Genomic DNA, 25,052 nt, shown 5'->3' with positions numbered 1-25,052 from the left:
CGGAGCGAGAGTCGTGGCGACATCGAAGTGCTTGGCGATTGTAAAGAAGACACACTTCTACCTCTTGAATCCTCGGAGTCGGAATTCGACGATCCCCAAGTCATGACATTCTCATCTTCAACGTTGTGCCACGAGAAACTCGACTGCGCTATGACCTTTAGTGGTTTCATCTTAAACGGATTCACATTTAAAATGTTGAGTACATACCCACATTTTAATGCTCTGATAAACGTTACAAAGTAGTTGTGTTGCACTTGGAAGAACTTGTCTCTGTTTTGTAAGTAGAAAAGTGTGTATTGCCCGCCATAGACTCTTCTGACGATTTCTTCCATTGGAACATCTTGTGGAACCAATGGAAGTGGTAGACTCAATAACTCCAACTTCGTTTTTGATTTAATGAATTGGTGTGTTAAAGCTTCTGAGGGGGTCAATCGCTTAGCTGGGTCATACTCCAGTATTTTCTTTAAAAAGTCGAGTAAGAGTGCTCTCCAAAGTTGATCGTTGTCGCGGACAAAAGCGTTTCGATGCAACGGAACGTGTTGACAAATTTGCTCGAGTGTTTTATATCTGAAGTACTTCTTGTTCTCCAACAACTTGACGTTATTTTCCTTCTCGTATTGTTGAGGACTCTTCATTTCAAATACAAATGTATTTCCTTTTTGTGTCATGTTATAATACTTATCCGTCTTTGTCCCTTTCTTTAGTAGATAATCTGGTATCGGGCCCAACATGTCGACAATTTTAGCCAACTGGTTATATTCGTTCTCGCCCGGGAAGAGTGGGATACCCAAAAACAGTTCAGCTGCGACGCATCCAAAGGACCACATGTCAATTGCACATGAATAAGGCAACCCCAATATAATTTCTATGGCACGATAATGCCGACTTTGAATGTAACTATAAAGAGTTGATCGCTCAAAACAAGCACTCCCAAAGTCGATCAGTTTAATATCACTTGTGTTTGGGACTAACAAGACGTTTTCAGTCTTCACGTCGCAGTGTATGATATTCATAGTTGTTAGGCCGTGTAATGCTTCTAACAATTGACGCAATACATGCCGATTAAAAGTCAGTCCCATACCCACATTTTTGTTGCTTCGTAGCATGTCATACAAATTGACAGAGAGGAGTTCGCTCACAATGCAGACGTGTCCTTGATACAAAAAGTAGTCGATCATTTTAATAGTGTGATACTTCCCATCTTGGTCGACAATATCTCGAAGTGATGATAACACGGCTATCTCGAGCATCCCTTGTCGAAAAAAAATCGGCTTTGACTTCAAGATTTTGACCGCGACCAAACTGTTGTCTGAGCAATTCCTGCACTTCAACACTTGTCCAAACGTCCCACTCCCTAACGCCGATATCACAACGTATCTCGATTGTGGTAAAAACGAACACGAGTCACCTCTATTTGTCATTTGATTGTTTTTCTTACCAAATCATCGACTAACAAACTCTTTTGAAAAAGCTGATCCGATGTTATCATCGATCGCTATGATCAGTTCATAATTTGCATTGTCTTTGTTGTTGTTATGATACGGTTCCGTAAGTTTTGTCAAGTACCTGTGCGTGTTCAAAGTAGGGTTTTGAATGTTTTCAAATTTGAACGTCCTTGTGATGTCTAGAGTAAGCGCATAGATCGGGCGGAACCGCGACGCTGTTCGGGGCGTTGTGATAAATGGGTTAAAAGGGACGTCGGTTGGATTCATCTTGAAATGAAATGAAAGGTTGCTCAAGTCACAAAAAGACCTTTACAAATTCCCTTTTCTTTCATTTGATTCCATACTCTCAATCTCTTTTTCTGGTATTTTCGGGAGCTTGTTGTTTTTTTTACTAGTAAGTCGTAATTATTTTATTAGAATATATATTATTTTTAATTTAATACTCTTTGTCATTTTTAAAAATGTTGGTTAATGATTTAAATTTTTTATAATAAGATAATACAATTAGAAAAATTAAAAAGAAATTCATAATTAAATAACTAATTGATTTATAGTATTTCCATCTGTATTGAAATGTTTTGTTATTTTAACAATTCATGTTTTTTTATTTGTGATCGAAAAAATTAAGTTCATTTTAATAAAATTATAATTTTTAATACTTTTTTAATAATAAAACTTTTCTTATTTTTCAAAAATTATTCAATCACGTAAATTTTATTTTAATACCAATTTTTAAAATTTTTATGTTGAAGATTTTACCAAAATTGATTAAAACTTTATTTTTGCACCAAATATCTGTAATTTCAAGAAACCCTAAAACAAAAAAATTCAAAATATTGATAACAATAGTATATTTTAATTAAAATTAATTAGATAACAAAATTCAATTCAAAGCAAAAAATACTATTAAACATACTAAAAAGAACTATATTATTTTATCATAAAAAATTCATTCAACTCGAATTTCAATGCCGTTCAATTTTCTCACATGCATCTCAGTTTTCTCGAGTTTAGTGATCATCTTTTTTACTCTGACACTTTTCTCATCGAGCACTTCACAATTGCGGTTTACCGTTGAACCGTACGATAATCACGTCAAATACAAATACGTAGCGCCGATAAAAAACAAAGCGTGTCCGAATGGGATTGATGTTGTTTGGTTGTGGGTGAATGGTTCAGACCCCAATTTTTTAGACTTGTTAGCCAAAAGTGGGAAAAAGAGTGGAGCGGGGAGGTATCGTGATTACAACACATTACAGTACTCCCTTCGCTCTGTATATGCATATGCCCCATATATCAAGAATTATTACATAGTCACGCTCAATCAAATTCCAGACTTTTTAAATACGTCGAGTTTCCAGTTTAATGAGTACACTTTACGTATCGTCGATCACAAAGAGATATTTCCAAACCCTAAAGACCTTCCTGTGTTCAATTCCAATTCTCTGGAAGTGTCTTTACACAACATTAAAAACTTGTCGTCGTGTTTTCTGTATTTGAACGACGACATGTTGTTAGGAAAGAAGTTGGACATCTCGCACTTTTGCAGGAAAGATGGGAAATTGAATGTCTACCATAACACGTGGAATGCTCCCGAGGCAGATGGGATGAAGCGGAATTTGTGGCATCGCAGTGTAGGAAACAGCAACAAATTAATCAACGACAAGTTCCATCCCCAGAACAAGACGATCAAGCACCCATACTCCAGTCACCACTGTTATTTCTTTAAGACTCAAATCCTTCAAGAGATGGAAAAGAGTTATCAAACTCAATATAACTTAACAAGAAAACACAAATTCAGAGATGGAACGGACTGTGCTGTCCCTTTCATGCATGCGGCATATTCAGTCGAGTCGAATAGGGGCGTTTATGTCAAAGAACGGAACTATTACTACGGCCTTGTAGATAACAACAAAACTAACAACTTGAAAATAGTCAATGGAGTCAAAAAGAAGAAACCACAGTGCATCTGTTTGAACGACGGGCTTGACGATAAAAATGTGACTGCGATGGATAACGCAATCGAAAGAATGACGGACTGGCTCAAAGCGATATACCCAAATCCATCCCCCTTTGAAAAATATCATTGATTGCTGTTTCAATACAATATCTTACTGAATTATACTTTCACGTGACAATAAAATTGCCTAAAATTGTAGGAACGAACAAAAAAGTCAATCAAAAAGTGATTTCCTTTTACTCCTTGTGTTCTTCTTTCACTTCAGTCTTTGTGGGTTCACCTTTCTCTTCTTCTTTCTTGTCTTCAGTTTGTTTGGCGGAAGTTTCTTTCTCTTTCAGTTGTTCCCATTCTTTTTTGGCCTTTTCAGTATAGGCCTCTTGTCTCTTCTTTTGTTCTTCTTCGACTTGTGAAAGGCTCCCAAGGGCACTGAACATTCTAGCATATCTTTGTTTGTCCTTTTTGTCGGCTTCGACTTGTTTTTTCTTGATCTGTGACATCTCAAGTTTGACTTCTTTGTTGTTGGGGTCGATCTCTAAGACTTTGTTGAAATCAACTTGCGCCTTTTCGACTTGCAATTTCTCCAAATACGCCTTCCCACGTCGTAACAACGCCTTCAAATTCTTTTCATCGGACGCTGTGACTTTGTCACAATACTCGATCACACTGTCGTATTGTTTGAGATGCAAATACATCGCCGAGACATTTGAATATAAAATCAATTGGATCTTTTTGCTTGCCTCTTTTTGATCGTCGGGGATCCTATAATCGTTGTCCAAGTATTCCAACCCTCTTAAATAACACCGAAGTGCTCTCTTCTGCATTTTTCGTTTGACTAACTCATTGCCTTGGATCTTTTTCTGTTCGGCATGTTTGACGATGTTTTCTGGCGCTATGGTATATGGACTGGGGACCGACTCCATTGACTTTAAAGTGACTTTAAAACTGACTTCTGCCTTTGGTGGAATATTTCTTGTTTTGTCGCCCTCGTCACCAAACGCGTCTTCTGCTTTTAATGTGAACGAACAGACTTCATTTAATTTCATCGACTCAACCCCTTTCTCAAACCCGTCACAGATGACGGGGAGGTCGCCAATAACAAATTTGAAGTCGTTTTTACTTTCAATGACTTTGTCGCCAAGTGACAACGTGTAGTCGACAACACAAACACAATCGTCCAAGGGTTTCTCATACCCAGTCCCTTCTTTTTCAACAGTTTTTGGAAATTGTGGGACTGAAGGTTCTTGTACTATTGGTTCATCTTGTGCGTCGTCGTGGTCATGACAACACGAGCCACAACAAGCGTCATTGTGTTCTTGACATTCACCACATCCGCACTTCTCCGTTTCCATTCTGATATTCAAAGAGTTCCATTTAACCCTCTTATAAGTGAACACAATATGACGTGGATTGTCCATCAGACGCTCATCTGTTGCCACGTGGGATCGGTGAATTTTTGATTTTTACAATTCTGAGTGTTTTGCCCTCTTCACTCATATTTCTTTATTATTGTATTTATTAAAATATTTTTTATTAGTATTATTAGAAGTTTGGTATTATTTGTATTAATCCGCCTTGAGGCCTCTTTTGAAATTAACTAAACAACACGTTGATCGTTGGTGCTTCTTCTGGGATATTATACATATTTAGTTTTTTTATAGTTCATGTACCTTCTTTATGGTATTAATAGTTTTATAGTTATTTTATAGTTTATTGAATTGATATGATTATTTTATTGGCAATTTCATAACAATTGTTCTTTAAAAAACTATATCTTATAATAAACTATAAGAAAATATGATAAAAAATAATTAATATTTATAAGTATACTATATAATTTAATTGTTTTATAAATAATAAACAATTAAAATAAAGAATATAATTTAGTAAAATTATATTAAAAATACAGACAAACGGACAATTAGGGTTCGATGGGAAAGAAGAAACTCAATTAGTGTATTTGCAACACACATGAATGACCCATTTCTCGTTCCTTTTAAAGAGCGTATACAAAAAGAATTGCCGAAGAAATCCGAAAAAAAAGTAGGGCGCATTCGTACAAGTAAGTTTACTGGCAAAGAAAGAGGGGATCTTGACGACGAGCGTCTTAAACAAGCCAAAGAACACATTAAAGACACCGAAAAAAATGTTAAACAGCGAGAGGATGTCGAGGACGAGGAGACTAAAACGAAGAATGTGTTTGAGCAAATTTTCCAAGAATCCGTTTGTTAGTGTAATGAAGTGTGTTGGATGCATGCAGTGACTCACATGTAGTTGGATAAAACAAAACAACGTGAAGACTTGGCTTCGACGTTGACTCTTTCTGATATTTTCTCGATTAACAAAACACGAACGATGACACAACCGTATACATCTGCTATTATCAGTCCGACCGACCAAACAAAAGTTTACTTCTCGTCACAAGATGGGAAGATTATGACATACGATATCACAACTAATAGATTCAGTGGGGAATTTATCATCCCAGAGACTAAAAAATCTTCGAGACGTCCTCCCATCAATAATTTGACAATCGACCAAGAAGGAACTGTGTTGGTTGCTGCCGCTTCAAATAAACATGTCTACTGCTTTGATCCCAAAACAAATGAGTTGTCCGGTGATTTAAGAGGACATCAAGACGAAGTTATGACGTGTTGCTTTAGAGAAGGGACACTTGATCTCTTCACTTCTGGGAACGACAGGTCAATCAAAATGTGGAACATTGCGACGATGGGGTTGATGGACACGTTCTATGGTCATTTGAACTCAGTGACTACTGTTGATGCACTTTCGAGTGAACGGTGCTTGACGGCGTCGACCGACAAGACTCTTAGAATCTTCAAAGTAGTTGGAGAGACGCAATTAGTCTATAATTCCCATGAAATCATGGATTGTGCTGCCTTTTTGGACGAAGCGAAGTTCATTGCTGGGTCGAATGTCGGAGATCTGTCACTCTTTGGTGTGACACGTAAGACGCACATTGAGAAATTAGATAAAGCACACAAGAATGGGGTGTCCACTATTAAGTGCATTCGTTACAGTGACGCCTTCTTTACTGGTGGAGTTGATGGAGTAGTTAAGTTCTGGAGTTATAAAGACAGAATTGCGTATTTAGATGGCGAAAGGCACTTTAACTTGAGTGGCAGTGTCCAATTGCCGGGATGTGTCAATGGTATTGATGTGATGAGAGATAATTCTGCGATAGTCTGTGCTGTTGGGAGGAGATTCCGGCTTGGTGATTGGCATGCGGACCCGAGTCGTAAGAACGGTATTGCTATTATCAAACTGAAGTGATTGATTGAATAATTTAGTCTAACTTTTTTTGGTCACTTTGTCACACTCAAATGTTTTTGTTTGGAAGCGAATTATTTTTTTTCTCAGTAAGTTGAACTGGAAATCGACACTCAAACTGAAAAATGTAAAGGGATGAGCAGACAAGGTACTATGACTATCGAACAACGATTTGAACAACTGATGAAGACAACAAGAAGTAAAGAGAAACTTTTGGAATATAGGAAACTCTTAACTATTCTCTTGAATTATGGAACGGGTGCGGCTCCGTCGATTATTAAGTGCTTGACAGCAGAAATCACAAACGAGAAGTCCCCACTGTTACTGAAATATATTGCAAGTGAAGCGTTGTATTCCCTCCCGGAAATGAACATTACTATGAGCGAAAACGCGTGCGATATATTTTATATCATTTATTGCTTGAGAAAAGGCCTTCCTGTGACTTCTATGATCACTATCATGAACATCATAGGGCTCATGGTTACCGAAAACAAACTGATCTCACACTTGCTGGTCCCCATTTTGTTTGCTGTTTGCGGGAGAGAGAAGATATCGGAAGCAGAAGCCGCACAAGTCGATACGACTATCATTAGATATCTCCAAATGAATGTTGTTGGTGGAACACTGGAGTTTAACCCTAGTAAGTTGCCTCTACAAATCCAAGAACAAGACGGAAGAACGAGTAACATCCCTGTATTCACTATTATGAACGTTTCTAGTCGGAATGTGTACTCCGTAACTATGTCACAACACCATCAAGTGGTGTCTAATTTGATACTTTACGTATCAAAAGTTAATGTGTTTGTTATTCATTTCGAATAGTTTTTAATAACGAAAGAGTAACGTGGTAGATCAGTGACATTGTGTGAGACTATTATAGGATATGTCAATCAAGTGTTACAACAACTCCAACGAATCCAAACATTCACTCAAATGCATACCGTGATCTACCACGAAATGATTCGCCTCTTGGGAACTATTGCCGCACGACACCCAACACTCGCACAAAACGTTTCGACAGTGTTCCAATCGATTCGAACACACGCGGAAAGAGTTGACCCGTTTGTAGCGCTCTCGTTGTTGGATTCCACATTGATCATATCTTCGGAATTTTCACAGAGCAACGCTCAAAAGGTGAATGCATTTATCGCAGAGTATTTGGTGAAGAATAACGGATTTACAGACGTGTTGCTTGTGAGTGAGACACTTCGTGTGCTTAAGCGCCACTCTGTTGCGTTATCTACAGAGCCCATTTTCTTCCCATTCAGTGCAATTGCGTTACACTCCACAGCGATTCAAAGAGAAGTCTTACCACTTCTCTATTTGTTCATTGCAAATAGCAACGCACCCGCCGTGTTACACTACATCTTGGATCTTCCTATCTTGGCACTCTTACAAACACTGTGTTACCCGGGAAGTGCCGATAACGAGAAGAGGACCGAGATGTATGCGTACTCATACAGCTATATGTACAAAGGTGCATATGACACAAACCATTTGTGGCGTGCAGAAAATTTGAATAAAGTGGAAGAGTTACTTTGCAGACCCGAGAAAAACAGCGGGCGAGTCAAAGCGGCGATGAAGTGTGTTCCTTCGTTGTTGCGAGTGTTCTTCCAAGCGGTTAGTGTTCGATACAAAAGCGAGAGTGACGCGCTGAATATCGTTAAAGCAATCATCGCGCGATACAACTATTTGTTCCCCGACAACAACTTCATTAAATTAGTCCACGAAGCTTTCATATCTGCGTTGAGTGTTTTAATTAAAGCCGCGCCATGTATTTTGAGTGTGTTAGTTGCAGCACTTGATGGGTTACTCAAGAATTCAGACTTTGTCGAAAACACGCAACAAACTGAATTTGCAAATCATTTGTGTTTGTTGGTTGGAGAGAACGCCCACTTCATTAAACCCGCTGAAATTGAATTTTTGCTTGCAGAAGTCGATCCTCAAACATTCGAAGATTCAAATTACCCGGAATATCTTCAAGTCTCACTCCTCTCATTGTACTGCAAATTGGGACAAGCGATTGGACAGAATTCAAAGTTTGTAATGTTCTACTTATTAGTGTGAAAAGAATGTTAAAGTGACAAATAGAGTCAAACTCACGTTGTGCAAATTGGTTGGAAAAGTCTCGATGTACCCAATGCTTGCCATGAGAGCAACTGAATTGTACGCACTCTTTGCTACTCCGGGACTCGCCGAAGCCACTTTCAGAGGATTGCAATTCGATTACATTGATGTCGACGCACCATTGCCCGCATTGGTCTCTTCTCTCGATGCGTGTGATGCCCATCCTCTTCACCCATTCACACTCTTTGTGAATGAATCAAATTAACACGTTTTTTATTTATAGGTTATGCTATATATTATACTATAAATATACAATTTTTTATAGTAAATAGATGCTTTAAAAATAGAAACAATAAAGTCGATATAAAGAACAGTTGTATTTACTTAGTCGTACTCAGTTCGAGTTTAACGTTAAATGTAGCATATCCCTAAACGTCATTGTTTTCATTTGGAGCCATTTATAGTATTTCAGTCATATAAAATAATATATTATAAAGTATAAAGAAACAAACAGCACCAGTTAAAGAAGAAACTTCTGTTTCCATTTCTGAGAGTACCGCATATGATACTGCGCCATATCCATATTTTGATTGTTGGTGTTGTAATACAGTTCCTTCAATTGGTTCAAGAATGTCATCTACAATAACATCAAACATTTTGTATTGTTTTTCATCATTTTCTTTGTAATACATCCATGACAATTTATCAGACGCTATCATTGGATACCCCTCATTTACTGTTCCTACAATCATCACGTTTTGGCTACACAATTCATTGTATAAAGTTGTGTTTGTTCCACTCTTACATCGTAAGTGTGTGCATTCATCTTTGTCGAGATTTGAACGTTTACAAGCCAACCAAGACCTCATGGAGTATTTCGATATTGATGGTGTCGATTCTTTCATTAAAAGAGAATTCAGATTTTCCCAAGTCTCATTTCCCCATGGACTTCGAAGGAAGAACCCTCCTTTTGTAAAAAAGTTCTGTTCACCTCCTTCTTCTCTTTCTTCTGTGCCCGAAGTTGATGCTACAAGTGGTGATACATCAAGTCGGGTTATGAAATTGTTATCGAACCCAACCACTTCATAAAAGGCGGGGTCAAAGTACACTGAATTGGGTTGATCTGGGAATGGAGTGATTTGTCTCAAAGGGCCTGGTTGGAAGATGCCATCATTAGAAATTTGGTTGATATAGAGTTTGTCTCTCTTTGCCAAGAAGTATCCTTGTTTCATAATGCCGACTCGTGTGTTCAACAATTCTTTCTTGAAATTTGGGAAGAATGAGTGTTGTTTGACATTCGAGAAGTAAAAGAGGAGTTCCGTTTTATCATCAAGTTGTGTAGTAAATGGAGTTGTTTTAATTGATTCAATAAAATCTTCGAACGTGTCATTCTTTGAAAGCAAAGCGCTTAAAATACGGTCATACGCTTCTTCATTTAACACTTCAGAATTCTGTGATGTTTGTTCGACCACGGAGTCTATAATAGTCATAGCCATGACTTCCTTCCAATTATGGTTTGAAGGACGATAACTATTAGACTGTTGTACTGTGAATGTTTCCGTTGAAGTGATGTTATTTTTGACTTGAGTTTCAATAGTGTTTAGAGGGGTGACAAAGTACACCATTGAATGCAACGTAATGAGAAATGTGATTAAATTGATTAATATCAAATACGTCCATGTCGACATAACCAAGACGCCTTTTTTGGGTTGTGTTTCTTCTTCTGTGAATTCGGTGTCATCAGTTATTTGTGTTGTTAATAATTCCTCTGTAGTGTTCATATGAAGTCTTTGCTTATTAAATAATTTTCAGTGCTTGTGAGTTTCTCGAGTTCTCATTTACAATGCATTTTAGTATAATAAAACTATAAAATAAACTATAAACAATACAAATCATATTACATGGTCTTTGTGCGTCTTAAAGATAACATTAGTGAATGCGGTGTGTACTGTCGAAGGTAAAAAGTCTTTTGCAAACGAGAAACGACAGTTTTCAGCTTTTAAATAAGTCAAAGATGGGGGTAAAGTGATGCCCATTAGACGACATTTTTTTAATTGGAGTGTTTCGATCTCTGAATGTGCAAAGTCACACAACGCCGTGACTTTCTGCAAACATACAGTTTTAACAACTTTAAATGCTCTTAAATTTAAGACTGGACATTCGGATTGTGATTCGTTGATAGTGACTGACGGGATCTCCGGCAAATCACAATTGAGGTCACACCTTTTAAACACGACTTTTGTCGTTTCTTTGGATACAACACTTTCAAGCGCAATTTGCGAGCAAGTGAAAATGAAAGTTCTCACCATGAACAATTTTATCAGTTTTATAATTTCATTATTGAAGTCCGATCCAACTAAATTAAGTGCGTCGAGTGTAAGAGCACTTTGTTTCTTTGACATCTTTTTGATATCTTCCAATTTTAGTTGCCTCACGCAGCTTGGGACTTGGAATCTAACATTCTGAAAATGTGAAAGTGCAATTGCGTATGGCTCTATTTTTATTTCTTTTAATTTAGGGCAATGACTGATAGATAATTGTTCATGAAATTTGCCGCCGATTTGTGCAAGATTTGGGCACCTCGAGATGTCACAAAATGAGACACACTCTGGTATCACTATATCAGATAACATAACACAATTTGATAATGATAAAAATGTCAAGAAGTGCATACCAACAAAATTGTAGTCTTTTAACATTGAATTTCCAAGTAGTGTTAGATTGACTAATGTGGTTGGGAGGTTCACTGAAGCAAAGTTCACTGCATTCAATTCAATTAACTCGAGTTTGTGAATTTCGAAAATAGCAATTGGACTGAAGTCGTTACATTGGATGTCAGTGACAGTTGATGGGAGAGACAAGTCGACTTTTTTGTTTGTCTTCTCTGGTGTTTGCAAACAAATTGATTTGAGTGTCACAGACTTCGAAAAGTCCAAAGAAACGTTTTTAGTGATACCATGAAAATCAATTGTTATACGTGATGGGAGTGCTCTACAGACAATTGCGCTAATTATATAGTCTTCACAATATTGTATCGAGTAATTTTCGATATCACAAGGTATAAATCTATTTAAGTCTATAAGTGAACCATTGACACTCCCAAATGAATGGAACAAAACTTTGACGTTTTCTCGTTTTAAGATATCATTCAAATTTTGAGTTCGCAACGTTTGGACTTCGAGAACCACGTCACAAAATGATGGAAGTTTCTCGATCAGTTTATAAGCATGTGACAGATCGATTGCATTAATTCTGACTAACACTTTATGTCCTTCAAATGGAATTTCAAACTTCAAACCCTTTCCTGGGTTACTGTCTAAAGTGATCTGAATTCTTCTCAGATGAGGCGTTTGAGACAAACACAACGACGTTTTGAAGTTAATGAAAAGTTCTGTAAGCACTTTTTGAATGTTCAATTTGATTATCCCTTTCTGTGTAAAGAGTCGTATGAATTTCCCTTTGATGTCACATTTTGTTGCTTCCTCTTGGTCTAAATAAACTTCTTTTGCGCCACTGAAAATAGTTGAAGCGACCATAAAATGGTCTGGATTAAACAAAGGCATTCTCTTCATAGTTGTGATTACTCTTTGCCACTTTTTGTTAATGAAAAGAATTTGTATGACCATATCTATATTTTGGATGTAAACGATTATTTGTGGGAGAAAAATTGCCTCTAATTTAGCCATTACCACTGTTTATTCAGTTCTTTGTAGAAAACAGTACTTATTGAGTAATTATGTGGCAAACCCAAACTATTGAAAATGAATTTTTGAATCACTTGCATTTGCACTCGTCACACTTCTGGCAAGTCCTTGGCTTGATCTGCTTGAAAAAGTCGTTTCCTTTGTCATCGACTAGAATAAACGCCCTTAAATTCTCAACTTTGATTTTCCAAACGGCTTCCATACCGAGGTCTTCAAAGTCGATACACTCAACACTCTTTATGTTCTTCTCCGCAAGCAAAGCAGCGGCACCCCCAATAGCTCCCAAATAAAATCCGCCGTATTTCTGACACGCATCCGTCACTACTTGACTTCGATTCCCTTTCGCAATCATCACAAGACTTCCTCCATTCTTCTGCAGTCTTTCCACATATGGATCCATTCGCGCTGATGTAGTTGGCCCAAACGAACCACTTGGATATCCTTTGGGTTGTTTCGCAGGACCGGCGTAATACACTGGATGTTCTTTTAAGTACTCAGGAACCTTTCCCGTCTTTTCGAGAGCTTCCGCAAATCTGGCGTGTGCAATATCGCGAGCAACGATAATTGTACCATTCAACTCAACGGCAGTAGATACAGCAAATTGAGTCAATTGGGCACAAATCTCTTTCATTGGAACGTCCAAGTTGATCTTTGGCAACTCGACTTTATCTTCTTCGCCGCCAACAATGTACTTCTCAACGTCTCTTTCAAGTGCTTCCACAAACACTCCGTCTTTAGTTATCTTCGCTTTGACATTTCTGTCTGCGCTACACGACACACCCAACCCGATCGGACACGACGCACCATGTCGGGGAAGTCGAATAACACGGGCATCAAGTGCAAAATACTTTCCACCATATTGAGCTCCAATACCTATCTCATGCGCCTTCTGTAGAATTTCTTCTTCAAGCTGCAAATCTCTGAAAGCACGGCCGCCCTTGTTTCCAGTTGTTGGAAGGTCGTCGTAATACCCTGTAGACGCCAATTTGACTGTTTCTAAATTTTTCTCGGCAGAAGTCCCTCCGATCACAAAGGCAAGATGGTATGGCGGGCACGCCGCTGTTCCTAGAGTTGCCATCTTATTGACCAAGAACGGTAAAAGTGTCGACTTGTTTAAAACTGCACGAGTCTCTTGGTAGAGGTAAGACTTGTTTGCACTTCCTCCGCCTTTCACACAGAAGAGGAATTTGTACTCACTGCCTTTCGTCGATGCAATGTCTATTTGAGCCGGAAGATTGCATTTTGTGTTCACTTCATCGTACATTGTCAGTGGAGCATTCTGACTATACCTTAAATTGTTTTTGGTGTATGTGTCATAGACACCTTTACTGATAGAAGCCTCATCATCACCATTGACAATCACATCTTCACCTTTATAACCATGACAAATAACTGTCCCGGTGTCTTGACATAATGGCAAAATACCTTGTGACGCTATTAGAGCATTTTCTAATAGAGAAGAAATCACCGTTTTGTCGTTCTGTGAAGCTTCGGGGTCTTTTAAAGCAGCGGACATCTTGGTTAAATGCGACTTGCGAAGGAAGAAGTTTGTGTCGTGAACTGCGGCTTCTGTAAGAGTACGAAGAGCTTCACTATCAACAACTAATATCTCTCTCCCTTCAAAGTGCTCAACTTTGACACCTTCTTTGGTCAGCAAACGATATTCAGTTGTGTCGGCTTGATGTGAAAACATTGGTACATACTCAAAAGGCACGGACATGTTTGTGTATTTACAACTGAATTAAAGAGTTGTTCCTATTAATTGTGTTAATTGTTTCCAATCCATTTCTGTTGTTTCTTTTCGATAACTTTCTGCACTTATTCGGAAATGTGACCAACTTTAAAAAAGTCGAACAGTTCGAGTCTTCCTCAACTTTCTTTTTAAAGTGGTGAGTGATAGTTTTGTTAATAAGAATTAGTTATCGTATTCACCATTTGATTTCTTTTTCGATGTTTTAATAAAAGAGACTTTCGACTACACGAAATTATATTAACCAAATAACTATATATTTTTATAAATCTATTTATATATTTCGTTTAATTTATTGATAAAAATAAACTATAATGTATAATAAACTTTTTTTTTTATATTTGTTAGCTTTTGAATTATAAAATGAAACTACAATTCACTCTGTTAGATTCTATTAAAATAAAGAATAAAATTATTAAACTATAATTTATTAATAAACAAATATTAAAACTTTAATTAATTCTAAACTTTAACACTTTAGAATGAAGTATTAAATCCAAACAAAATTATTAGATCAAAAACCTCAAACTTGAGAACTTAAAAATACAATGAATTACAGATTAGATCATTTTCAATATAAAAATGGGTTTAAAGTGAATACCTCTCCTTTACAACTTTTCTTCTCTTCAGGGAAAAGGACACACTCTTTCCCTCCTTTGACTTCTTTTACATTTTTACACCTTTCTAGTTTGAGGCATTTGTTGTCATACGTTTCTATTCGGGAGTTTTTGACGTTCTTCAGAAGAACATCTTTGGCAAACATCTCAATTTTTAAGAAAATACCTTCACAATTTTCTACAATGACATTACAAGCATTAAGTATCACGGCTTGCCGATATTTATTCTTTACGTCAATGTTTTGGACCACATTAGCTATCCGCAATTTTTTTACGTTTTCTGATAACAGTGCCGAATCAATTTTTTCAAAATTCACTTGCTCTAAGTCAACATTTTCAATTCTCATGTTGTTCCTCCACGCAATCGAAGAGCCAACAACTTCAACGTCATTTATTGCTAATTTTGTGGCTTTTTTACCCAAACCAAGACACACACTGGAGTAATTCACAGAGATTTTCTCGGGTGTTGAATCAACTAAAAGAAACACGCAGTTGCTGTGTACTATTTTAAGTCTTTTCACTTCCAGAATATTCGCAATATCATTTGATGCCGTCGTTTCTGTTTTGTCGAGTTCCGAGTGTAACTTTTTGTGGGTGTTAATATCGTCTTCCACTATGTGCGTTGTATAAAACCTGCAATTTGAAATTGTCAGACTCCCAAACGCCACATTTTCAATTGGAAACTTTCTATTGACGAACTTGTCCAACGTAAAATTGACCACAAAATTGATGACTAAATGTATTTCGCGATATCCAATGTTAGTCAAAGCCACACTACTTTGGTCGATGATCTCCGATTTTAAGTTGTCGTCACATTGTTGTGAATAGTCGACAAGTTTCGGTCTTTCGAAGCTTGAGACAAACACCCTTTTAGGTGCAAATAGGTAGGAATCTTGTTCTTCCACAAGAGTGTTATCTTCATATATTTCAATACTACTAAAATCGGCATCGACACAGATTTCAGTGTTCCTCTCCAACCGAAGTTTTTTCAGTTTACATGGTTCCAATTGGAATCTGCATGACTCACAATACCAAATTAACAATTCCTCACACACAGTCGTCTCCACTGAAAAGTTGCTATTTTTTAAGTTGAAAAATTCAAGTATTTTAGCACTTCGGAATTTAGCATAGGTGTCAAGTTTCATATCATACAGACTTATTCGTTCAGACTCAATTTCATCAATCAATTTGCCATATTTGTCTTTCATTTTGGAGTCTTGAATCACCAAAGATTCACACTTGGGGACATTCTTCAAATTGATATTCGCACACTTTACAAAACGGAGTGTGTTGAGGTGTTTGATATATCCCAAATGTATACCATAACACTCAATAAATATCAGTGACAAATAACATTCATCGTCATCGCAATGTGGGAATATTTGTACTTGTGTCACATTCGATATGAGCATCTCATTCGTTCGTGTTACTTCAAACTCCAACGAGATGTTCGTGCAATTCTCGACTTTCAATGCTGCAATGCATTCCTCTGTAATATCAAATTTTGAATTGGTGACCATATTCAAACTCAATTTCCTCAACGAATCTATTTTGGGAAGACTCAGTCCAGTGACAGACCAAATTGTTAACTCTTCCAAATGACAAAACAAGAACTCATTTTTTATATAAGAACTCCTCCAAGACAAATTCGTGTTCTTTAACGCTAAGTACTTCACGTGTTCATATTTGTTTATTATCACAACTTTAACGTTTTCAAATACAACATCTTCAATATCACAAACTGTTGGAAAAAGTACTTCCGAAGTGTTCACCCCGCCAATCTGCTCACTCCATATAACTATCCGTTTTAAATGCAACCCACTTGAATTAAAACTCCTCAAGTCGTACGGCTTTTCGTTAATCGCTGTATTGGTGTTTTCATACCCAATAGGAGGTTGGTTTCCAACACAAAATTTTGCGACTTCAGTTGCAGAAGATTCAAGGACGTTGCAGAACTTCCCAAGTAATATCTCGGTGTTGGGCAACAGCCTTATCTCGACGCCGGTGTGCACATCCATTGGCTTCAAAATGCCAACCAAACTATTTTCAATAGCAGTGTTTGTGTATATTATAGGCGAGCATACAAGTAACTTCTTAATTGAGTCGATCAGTGACATGCCGGAGCCGTCAAAGAGAATTTTGCATTTATACACTTCCATTGCGTAATGATAAAGTTCCTTTGTTATTCTATAGTTATTCGGTGACGAAGCCGGCAATTTCAAAGCCACACAAATTGTTTTTGGGAAATAGGCGGGGCTTACTCTCAAGTCTGTGAACGACGAGACAAATTTCCAGAAAAATTCCGTTGAACAGGTGAGGGTCGCCTTTTCGATTTTATACGTTTTGAATATACTTGCTAGCTCCGAAGAGATGTTTAGTGACGCTGGAATATTGAAGTTCCGGAGCTTTGGAAATGCCCAGAGAATTTCACTCAAAGGCCGTCCGTCTTTTGTGGAAGTTGGGAAAACGTAATTTCGTATTTCCTTTATTTGCTTAGAAAGAAGCGTAGAGTCAATGACGATATTGTTGCAGTTGATTATTGTCAAGTTTTTGGGGAAAAGTGTTAAAAACTTATTAATGTCATATGCTGTTGTAAATGCTGGATTTTTTGTGAGGTTAATAACACTCCTCAGACAGTTTTTTGAAACGAGTAAATATTGAAAGAGGACGTATATTGTTTTTGTTTGCAGTGAGATGTGCATAAGACATTCTGCGTCGAGGCGCATGAAAATTGGGGTTTTTGAGTTTTTGCTTTTAAGAACGAGAAAAGTTTTAATAATTCGATGTAGTCTTGTCAGTAAATATCGGGATATAATCCTATTCTTTAATAAAGTTTTTTTTTTGTAAATTCAAAAAAATATTAACAATAGTTGAGATAAAATAAGTTATATAATTAATGTTTTTTTAATATATTATTATAATAGAAAATTTTATAATTTAAAATAATTAATAAACAAAGTTGGGAGTAAAAAAAATGACAAAAAAACCTAATATTTAGAGTTGTTTTTATAATAAAAAACTATATTAAAAATAATATAGTTTAAATTAAATTGTCGTATATATATACTATATATTTATAATATATATATTAATAATATTACTATTGTTTGCCATTAAATTATCTCTTCAAGATAATTAAAAAAAATTATGGTTTATTGGTGTAAAAAAGTGGATTTAAATATTTAAAAAATACTATAAAAAATATTATATAATTACATAGTATTTTTTAGTAAATATTTTTAATCGAATAATTTTTTTGGAAAATAGTTAAAACCCAATTCAATTATTTTCACAATAATTCTCTTGTTGAAAATTATTAGAGTTCAAATTTTTAATAGATCATTTTCTTGTGAATTGTAAATTCTTAAAAAATGTTTGCTTTGATACTCTGTTTGAAAGCAAGTCAATTCTAATGCAATAAAAGGAAGTAAAACACTTAGAGAAATAAACGTATACTTTTATTTACTGAAATTCAACAAACCTCAAATACAAGAATTTTATAATCTAAAATCAGTTTTGATTATTATTTTTTGATTAAAATTAAATAAAAAAAGGGGAATATTTTAATAACAAGTAAAAATGGATATGCCGATGCAATCTTATTTTTTGATATTTTCCCGAAACTATACAATATATTAATAGTAAAAATAAAAAATGTTTATAATATGAAATAAAAAGTGTTATACAAGAAAAGTCCGTTGAAAATGGATAATCAAAAATCCCGATAATTTGTATATAAACTAATAAACATAAAAAAGGAAAAATCGATTCGTAAACATTAAAAAAGACGAAGAATATTCTGTGGTAATGAAGAATATGAAGGGATGATATCCCGTTTTATCCCATTAAAAAGTTGCATACAATAACACTTAAAACATATAAAATCAGACGAAAAGTTTGTTTTTGATAATGTCTATAAAAAGGTGAAATAACAGCTCAAGTCATTCAATGATCGCACTTCTGGCGCTCCTCGTTGCTGCTCAAGCAATTGACACCAACGCTTTTAACAATCTGAGAATCTATCAGGTGATGGTCTCTTCATTCCAAGACGGTGACCCCAACAAGGGATATGGGACTGGCTATGGTCCATCAAGTCACAAAGGTGACCTCCGTGGTATCATCAATGCCCTTCAGTACATCAAGGACTTGGGAATGAATGCACTCTGGATGACACCAGTATTCAACTCAAATGGTGGCAGTCAGCTCGACTCGACTGGATACTTTGCTTACGACTACTTCAATGTCGATCCCAAATTTGGCACCAACGATGAGTTACATGAGCTCATCAACAAAGCACACGGTCTTGGGATCTACGTCATTCTTGATGGTGTTTTTGGACATCATAAGGGTGGCAATGTCGCGGCATCGCCAAGTGGAAAATACCCATCTGGTGGAAGTGACCCAGTCAGCTATCCAGGCTCACTTGACTTCTACAAGGAGGTAGCGACTTACTGGATCAACAACTACGAGATCGATGGGTGGAGACTTGACCAGGCTTACCAAGTATCAACACGCAACCAGGACAGAAACTACTGGAAGGACATCAGAGAGGCCATTGAGTCGACTTGTGACTCACGAAAAGGACAAGGAAAGACTTGGGGTACACTTGGATACATGGTCGGTGAAATATGGGACTCAGTGAGCAACATCAACAACTGGGGATATTATGCTTCAGGAGGATACGGACTCAGAAGTTGCTTCCACTTCCCAGGAAGATACAATTTGGTGCAGACGTTGGCGTGCGAAGAGTCAGGAAAGGGAGGTTATGATGCTTCCAACTTGAAAGGCATCTTCGATTGTGGCTACCCCGACTACGCTTATCCAAACCTTTTCATCACAAACCACGACTTACTCAGATTTGGCAATTTGATCAGAAAGAAGTATGGATATTCACAAAGTAACAATGACTACTGGGGCAGACACAAAGCTGCACTTGCTTTCCTTGCTGCATACAGTGGACCAATCACCGTGTACTATGGTGATGAAGTTGGAGACATCGTCGACTGTTATTACAACCCAGGTGACTGCGGTGCATACAACGACAACGCAGCAAGAAGTGATGGACACATCTCAGGCTTCAACTCACAACAACAAGACTTGCACGACTACGTTGCAAAGTTGATGAAAATCCGAGCAGAGAATTCAGCATTGTTCAAAGGCTCAAGACAGAACCAAAATGCGAGTGGTGCACTTTTCAAAGTCGACAAGGTTGACGGGTCGAACAAAGTACAGATTCTTATCAACACAAACAACAATGAATACGACACTCAATGTGGGTCTGGTGTTGATTTGATTACAGGCAATAGTTACTCTGGAACTTGCCATATGAAAGCTTTCTCAGCCATCTTCCTTAAGATGTAATTCACTTTAATTATTCAATTGAATGGTTTTAATTAATAAAAACAAACATAAATATCTTTCATTTTATATTAATAATAATCATTTACTTAATTTTTTATAATTCAAAGATTTTTAATAAAATTGTAAATGATATACAGTTATGATAAAAACCAGTGCAACTTGAACAAAAATGGGGTTGCTGAGTAAAATAATACTAAAAATAAAAAAATAACATTATTTTTGAAAATGTTTGAAAAAAGATTATAAAAAAAATCATTCAAAAATTTTATTTATTATAGTAGTATATAAATTATGTGGATTTAGAGGGCACTCCATTTTATCTATATTTTATAATACTTTAATTAAATCACGAGGGACGCGTTTTCCAAAACCTGAAGGGGCGAAGCCCCAACGCGAAGCGGCATCGAAAATGCAGTTTCCTTGAGCAAAGTATCGACATCTTTGATGTCTCTAGAATCTCACATTCGTTTCGAAGATGCAGTCTCCTTTAGGAACCTTTGGTCCGTTCGGTGTAAATTTATATATAGTAAATTTATATTAATGTAATTTTTTATCTTCCTTAAAATGACGAAACAAATTAATAAACTTGATTATAATAAAGATGTTGATGATTATGTTAAATATGATTTAGATAACAAATCCTTATTTGTCGATCTTGGATGTGAATATAAAATTTCAATTAGAAGAATGGAAAGATTTAAAGAATTATTGAATGATTATCTTAAAACTATACAAAGTAATGAAAATGTAATATGTAATTACCAAACTAATGAAGGTTGGAGTAAAACATATCCTTTAACAGATAAATATGCTTTGAACAAATTGATTAGCGTTCTAGAAACAAGAATATCAAATAGTGATGAAATAATTAAAGCTGTAAACGCAGATTATGATATCGCAGGTGCGGACTCCACATCCTTTGGATGTGTCGATATACCAGAACCTATAATTGTTATAAAAATAAAAGTATCTATTTATAAATATTAATTCTCAAATAATTTACTAACATCTAAATTATTAACAGTAATATAATGTTCTAATATCGGAAGCATCTTATTAATAATTCCATCTCTCATATTATTTTGATTGTTTTCTAATTCTTCTATTTTATTAAGTAATAATACTAATTGTTCTTGCTTTTCGCCCTCTATATTTTTGACTTTATTGACAAGATCATTTTTAGTAATTCTATGTTGTTTCTTAATTAATGTTTGTTTACCTTTAATTTTACAAAATACATATCCATTTAAATAAATAGTAGCATTTAAATCTTTTGTATTGATTGAGTTAACTTCTGGGTTATTATTAATATATCTATTTATTTCCTTGTTACATTGTTTTAACATATCTATTTTTTTAAAATGTATTTGTTTATTATCTTCTGTAAAGCGATAATATGTTTAGAAGTAATATCAGATAAAGTTTCAGTCTTTGGCATGAGTTTCTCTTCAGCCTTCAACATGACGCTTTGCTCAATTTCATTTGGAGAATAAGACATACCAAATAATGTTTTTGGTGTTGCATCTTCGATTCCACTTCGCGTTGGAGCTTTGCTCCCTCTACGTGTTGCGTCTCTTTCTTTAATAATTTCAGAAGTATCTATTTGTTTTAACGGGTCCGTCTTTGAAGTTTGATTTGTTATGTTAGAAGAAAACAAATCTTTGAAAAATGTTTTTAATGAATTTGATTTTGATTGAGAAGTATTATCTGTACTCATTTATATTAAGATAAAAATAAAAATATATTATTTATACATTACTCAATATATTATTAATAAAGTAATATAACAGTATTATTATAATAACTATAAAAATAACATACTCAATAGATATCTTCAAATAAGATGTAAAATTTATTACTTTGTTTTTACAGTTTATGAAAACCTCAGACTCTATCGGACCAAAGATCCTCAAGGAGACCGTGTCTACGAAGAGTCGTACAAAAAATTAATCTGGTTAGAAGAACAGTAAATATCTATTAAATTACCTGAACTGTAATTTTATTAAAGTAAAATATTTTTCCATTTTTTCTTTTACAATAACCATGATCAATAAAGTTTTGAAATTTTTGATAATTATCTTTATTATTTAAATATAACGATATTTCATAACCTTTTTGAATAACATTAGGACTAACATAATATTTTACAATTATATCTTTTATATTATTATTTCTAATAAACTGATTAAAGTATTCTTTAAATTTATTAATTCTTGTTTTAAATTTAAAAGAATCACAATCTAAGTTAGCTACAACTTTATTATCTTCTTCGTTATAATAAACATAATCATTTACGTCTTTTTCCTTCAGCATGAATACATCGCAGAAGCGGACTCCACATCCTTTGGATGTGTCGATGATTTGTTCACTTGATTCATCATCAGAATAATCTTGATTTTCTATAATATCTTTATCATTAGCTTCACCATTAGCTTCATCACTAGGTTCATCTATAAATTCATCTATATCTTCATCTGTAGTTAAATTATATAATAATTTTAACCGACAAAGCTCAATACACTTTCTAAACGCTTCATTCATATACTGTTTCGTCATTTTAAGGAAGATAAAAAATTACATTAATATAAATTTACTATATATAAATTTACACCGAACGGACCAAAGGTTCCTAAAGGAGACTGCATCTTCGAAACGAATGTGAGATTCTAGAGACATCAAAGATGTCGATACTTTGCTCAAGGAAACTGCATTTTCGATGCCGCTTCGCGTTGGGGCTTCGCCCCTTCAGGTTTTGGAAAACGCGTCCCTCGTGATTTAATTAAAGTATTATAAAATATAGATAAAATGGAGTGCCCTCTAAATCCACATAATTTATATACTACTTTATGTTATTTCTTTATTCTTTATTTTTTATTTATTATAAAAGAAAAATAAAAATAAAAATCTAAAGAAGATTAACAACACAATTAATTTACAATAAGCAAACAATATCGAGATAAGTCTCTTCACAAAAAACTCCTCATTACTTCTTATTCTTGCCTTATTTGTTACAGTTACATCTTCCATCTTCCATCTTTTCTCCTTCTTCTCCTTAATCACTTTCATATTAAGTTGGGTTTCAAGTTTAATTTCCATGCCTTTATCATCAACATCATCTTCTTCGACTTCTTGATTCATATACTCGCAGAACCGTCTTGGTTGATTTTTATATAAACCAAAGACTCCGACGTCAAATTCATTGTGACACAACGCAACATTTACCGTCTTGTTCAAATTTTAGTTTTTTAGTTTGAACTCATAATATTTTAGTAGAAATTCTGCTAAAATATGAAAATGGAGGGAAAGTGGAAAGAAAATGGTTTTGTTTACAAAAAGAAGATTTTAGGGCAATAGATTGTCTTCTTTGTTCGCTTATTAAACCTTTTGTTTTGAAAATAAATCAATTTTGATTTTCGTGTTGTTTTATAAAAGCTAATTTTAAAGTATTTTTACTAAAAAATTATTGAGATTGTCCATATTATAAATAATATTTACAAAGAAAAAACAAAAAAAACAAAAATGAACGAGTTACATAACCAAGACAAAAAAGAAGATTCCCCTTTTACTCGGTCACCCCACTTTTACAAAAGTTGCCCAGGTTATCGAGTACATTTGTCTAAAATGTACTCGATAACTCAATAAAAACTATATATAGAGTACCTGATACAACGTTGTTTTTTCTCAAACTTTGTTTATTCAAGAATCTTCTAATTTTCAAAGATTCATAAATATAACAATCCAAAAACTCAAAAAAACTCAGGCTACAATAAACATTTTTTGTTAATGAGGAATGTTTTTGTTATTTGTTATTTGTAATTTCCATTTAAAAACAACTTAAAATTCAAATTCAATTAAATTCAACATCTTTGTTTTCCAAGTCGAAACAGATCGTTTCATCAAAACACCGGCAAAAGAACGATCCGAAGAAGAGAGAAAAGCAGGGTTAGTACCGACCAGAAAGAGAAAATGGTGGGATTCAAATTTAGTCAGTGTATTTGAGGTTGCGGAATGTGGAAAATGGTAACTGAGTTGACACATAAAAGAAAAGTAAACAGAAGGGAACGAGTTGACTGTATTAAACTTGTTCTTTGTGATGAGTATGATAAGTACGAAGAGAAAAGTAAAACAACCAACCAATGTCTGGGTTTAAGTGTTTGAAACCCTTTTACAATTCCTTTAAACCCCACCAATCTAAAAACAAATAGATTTTTATCATTATTTAATCTATTGAAAATTTAACGGAATAATATGTTAAATTTGTTTATTTTTTGTTTGTTTTAATTTCCAATAAAAAGAAATTATTTGTTTTAATACAAAAAATAATCCCAAAGATGCTTTTTGTTTCGTTATTCTAAATTCTAGGAGTTCTCTCTCGACACCAGAGTGGGTACAATAAAATACAAAGAGAGGGTTGTCCCATCCATGCAGACAGTCGATTACACTCTAAGCATCGCCCATGATTTATCCACTGTAAATGGAACTGTTTCTGTTCTATGTTTTAATGGGATGATGACATGTTGGTCAGATTTGTTGGTCCATTCCTGGAATCCCAAATCATTGCAGTTAAAGATAAAAGACTTCGGGATTCCACTCGCATTGGATTTCATTATTTCGAAGTACACCTAAATTTGTGTTTCTTAAACATAGACACAAGGCGTTTCTATGGTTTTTCCTTGAGCAGTCTGAGCACGTTCTTCTCTCTCGACAAAGTTATACAAATCCCTGACACTGATATTGACTCTTTCAAACTCGCCAACTATAAACACAATCAACTGCGCCCAATTCACTGGTCGTCTCAATTCTTGACATTCTTTGATGTAATTGACAATGGCATCTTTTTCGTTTACAGAAAAGACACAT

The 25,052-nt window shown here is 35.1% G+C and overlaps 10 protein-coding genes across 10 annotated transcripts; 4 read left to right on the top strand and 6 right to left on the bottom strand.

Annotated features, from left to right (window-relative positions):
• Positions 1-55: 55 nt before the first annotated feature.
• Positions 56-1,712, bottom strand: EIN_059850 (protein kinase domain containing protein; the record flags this gene model as incomplete). The annotated part of the gene is made up of 2 exons (XM_004260213.1): positions 56-1,410; positions 1,459-1,712. Coding segments are annotated over 2 exons (1,609 nt in total), but the record flags the coding sequence as incomplete, so codon positions are not given.
• A 701-nt stretch (positions 1,713-2,413) lies between these two features.
• On the top strand, positions 2,414-3,535 carry EIN_059840 (hypothetical protein; the record flags this gene model as incomplete). The annotated part of the gene is made up of 1 exon (XM_004260212.1): positions 2,414-3,535. The coding sequence occupies one exon, from the start codon at positions 2,414-2,416 to the stop codon at positions 3,533-3,535; it is 1,122 nt and encodes a 373-aa protein (XP_004260260.1).
• A 106-nt stretch (positions 3,536-3,641) lies between these two features.
• On the bottom strand, positions 3,642-4,754 carry EIN_059830 (FK506-binding protein, putative; the record flags this gene model as incomplete). Its single annotated transcript, XM_004260211.1, has 1 exon — positions 3,642-4,754. The coding sequence occupies one exon, from the start codon at positions 4,752-4,754 to the stop codon at positions 3,642-3,644; it is 1,113 nt and encodes a 370-aa protein (XP_004260259.1).
• Positions 4,755-5,373: 619 nt separating this feature from the next.
• On the top strand, positions 5,374-6,696 carry EIN_059820 (U3 small nucleolar RNA-interacting protein, putative; the record flags this gene model as incomplete). The annotated part of the gene is made up of 2 exons (XM_004260210.1): positions 5,374-5,625; positions 5,677-6,696. The coding sequence occupies 2 exons, from the start codon at positions 5,374-5,376 to the stop codon at positions 6,694-6,696; spliced, it is 1,272 nt and encodes a 423-aa protein (XP_004260258.1).
• A 132-nt stretch (positions 6,697-6,828) lies between these two features.
• Positions 6,829-9,025, top strand: EIN_059810 (hypothetical protein; the record flags this gene model as incomplete). The annotated part of the gene is made up of 3 exons (XM_004260209.1): positions 6,829-7,493; positions 7,545-8,732; positions 8,785-9,025. 3 exons carry the CDS (start codon positions 6,829-6,831, stop codon positions 9,023-9,025), a joined length of 2,094 nt encoding a protein of 697 aa, XP_004260257.1.
• Positions 9,026-9,140: 115 nt separating this feature from the next.
• EIN_059800 (hypothetical protein) lies at positions 9,141-10,541 on the bottom strand (the record flags this gene model as incomplete). Its single annotated transcript, XM_004260208.1, has 2 exons — positions 9,141-9,188; positions 9,273-10,541. 2 exons carry the CDS (start codon positions 10,539-10,541, stop codon positions 9,141-9,143), a joined length of 1,317 nt encoding a protein of 438 aa, XP_004260256.1.
• A 111-nt stretch (positions 10,542-10,652) lies between these two features.
• On the bottom strand, positions 10,653-12,446 carry EIN_059790 (hypothetical protein; the record flags this gene model as incomplete). The annotated part of the gene is made up of 1 exon (XM_004260207.1): positions 10,653-12,446. One exon carries the CDS (start codon positions 12,444-12,446, stop codon positions 10,653-10,655), a length of 1,794 nt encoding a protein of 597 aa, XP_004260255.1.
• Positions 12,447-12,534: 88 nt separating this feature from the next.
• On the bottom strand, positions 12,535-14,184 carry EIN_059780 (fumarate hydratase class I, aerobic, putative; the record flags this gene model as incomplete). The annotated part of the gene is made up of 1 exon (XM_004260206.1): positions 12,535-14,184. The coding sequence occupies one exon, from the start codon at positions 14,182-14,184 to the stop codon at positions 12,535-12,537; it is 1,650 nt and encodes a 549-aa protein (XP_004260254.1).
• A 601-nt stretch (positions 14,185-14,785) lies between these two features.
• Positions 14,786-16,990, bottom strand: EIN_059770 (hypothetical protein; the record flags this gene model as incomplete). Its single annotated transcript, XM_004260205.1, has 1 exon — positions 14,786-16,990. The coding sequence occupies one exon, from the start codon at positions 16,988-16,990 to the stop codon at positions 14,786-14,788; it is 2,205 nt and encodes a 734-aa protein (XP_004260253.1).
• A 1,789-nt stretch (positions 16,991-18,779) lies between these two features.
• On the top strand, positions 18,780-20,192 carry EIN_059760 (cyclomaltodextrin glucanotransferase precursor, putative; the record flags this gene model as incomplete). The annotated part of the gene is made up of 1 exon (XM_004260204.1): positions 18,780-20,192. One exon carries the CDS (start codon positions 18,780-18,782, stop codon positions 20,190-20,192), a length of 1,413 nt encoding a protein of 470 aa, XP_004260252.1.
• Positions 20,193-25,052: the final 4,860 nt, after the last annotated feature.

This window comes from Entamoeba invadens (assembly GCF_000330505.1).
Source record: "Entamoeba invadens IP1 unplaced genomic scaffold scaff_1105074726711, whole genome shotgun sequence".
NCBI classification, from domain to species: Eukaryota; Evosea; order Mastigamoebida; family Endamoebidae; genus Entamoeba; species Entamoeba invadens.
Note: the sequence above shows the minus strand (reverse complement) of the source record. Positions and strands in the feature narration are given on the sequence as shown.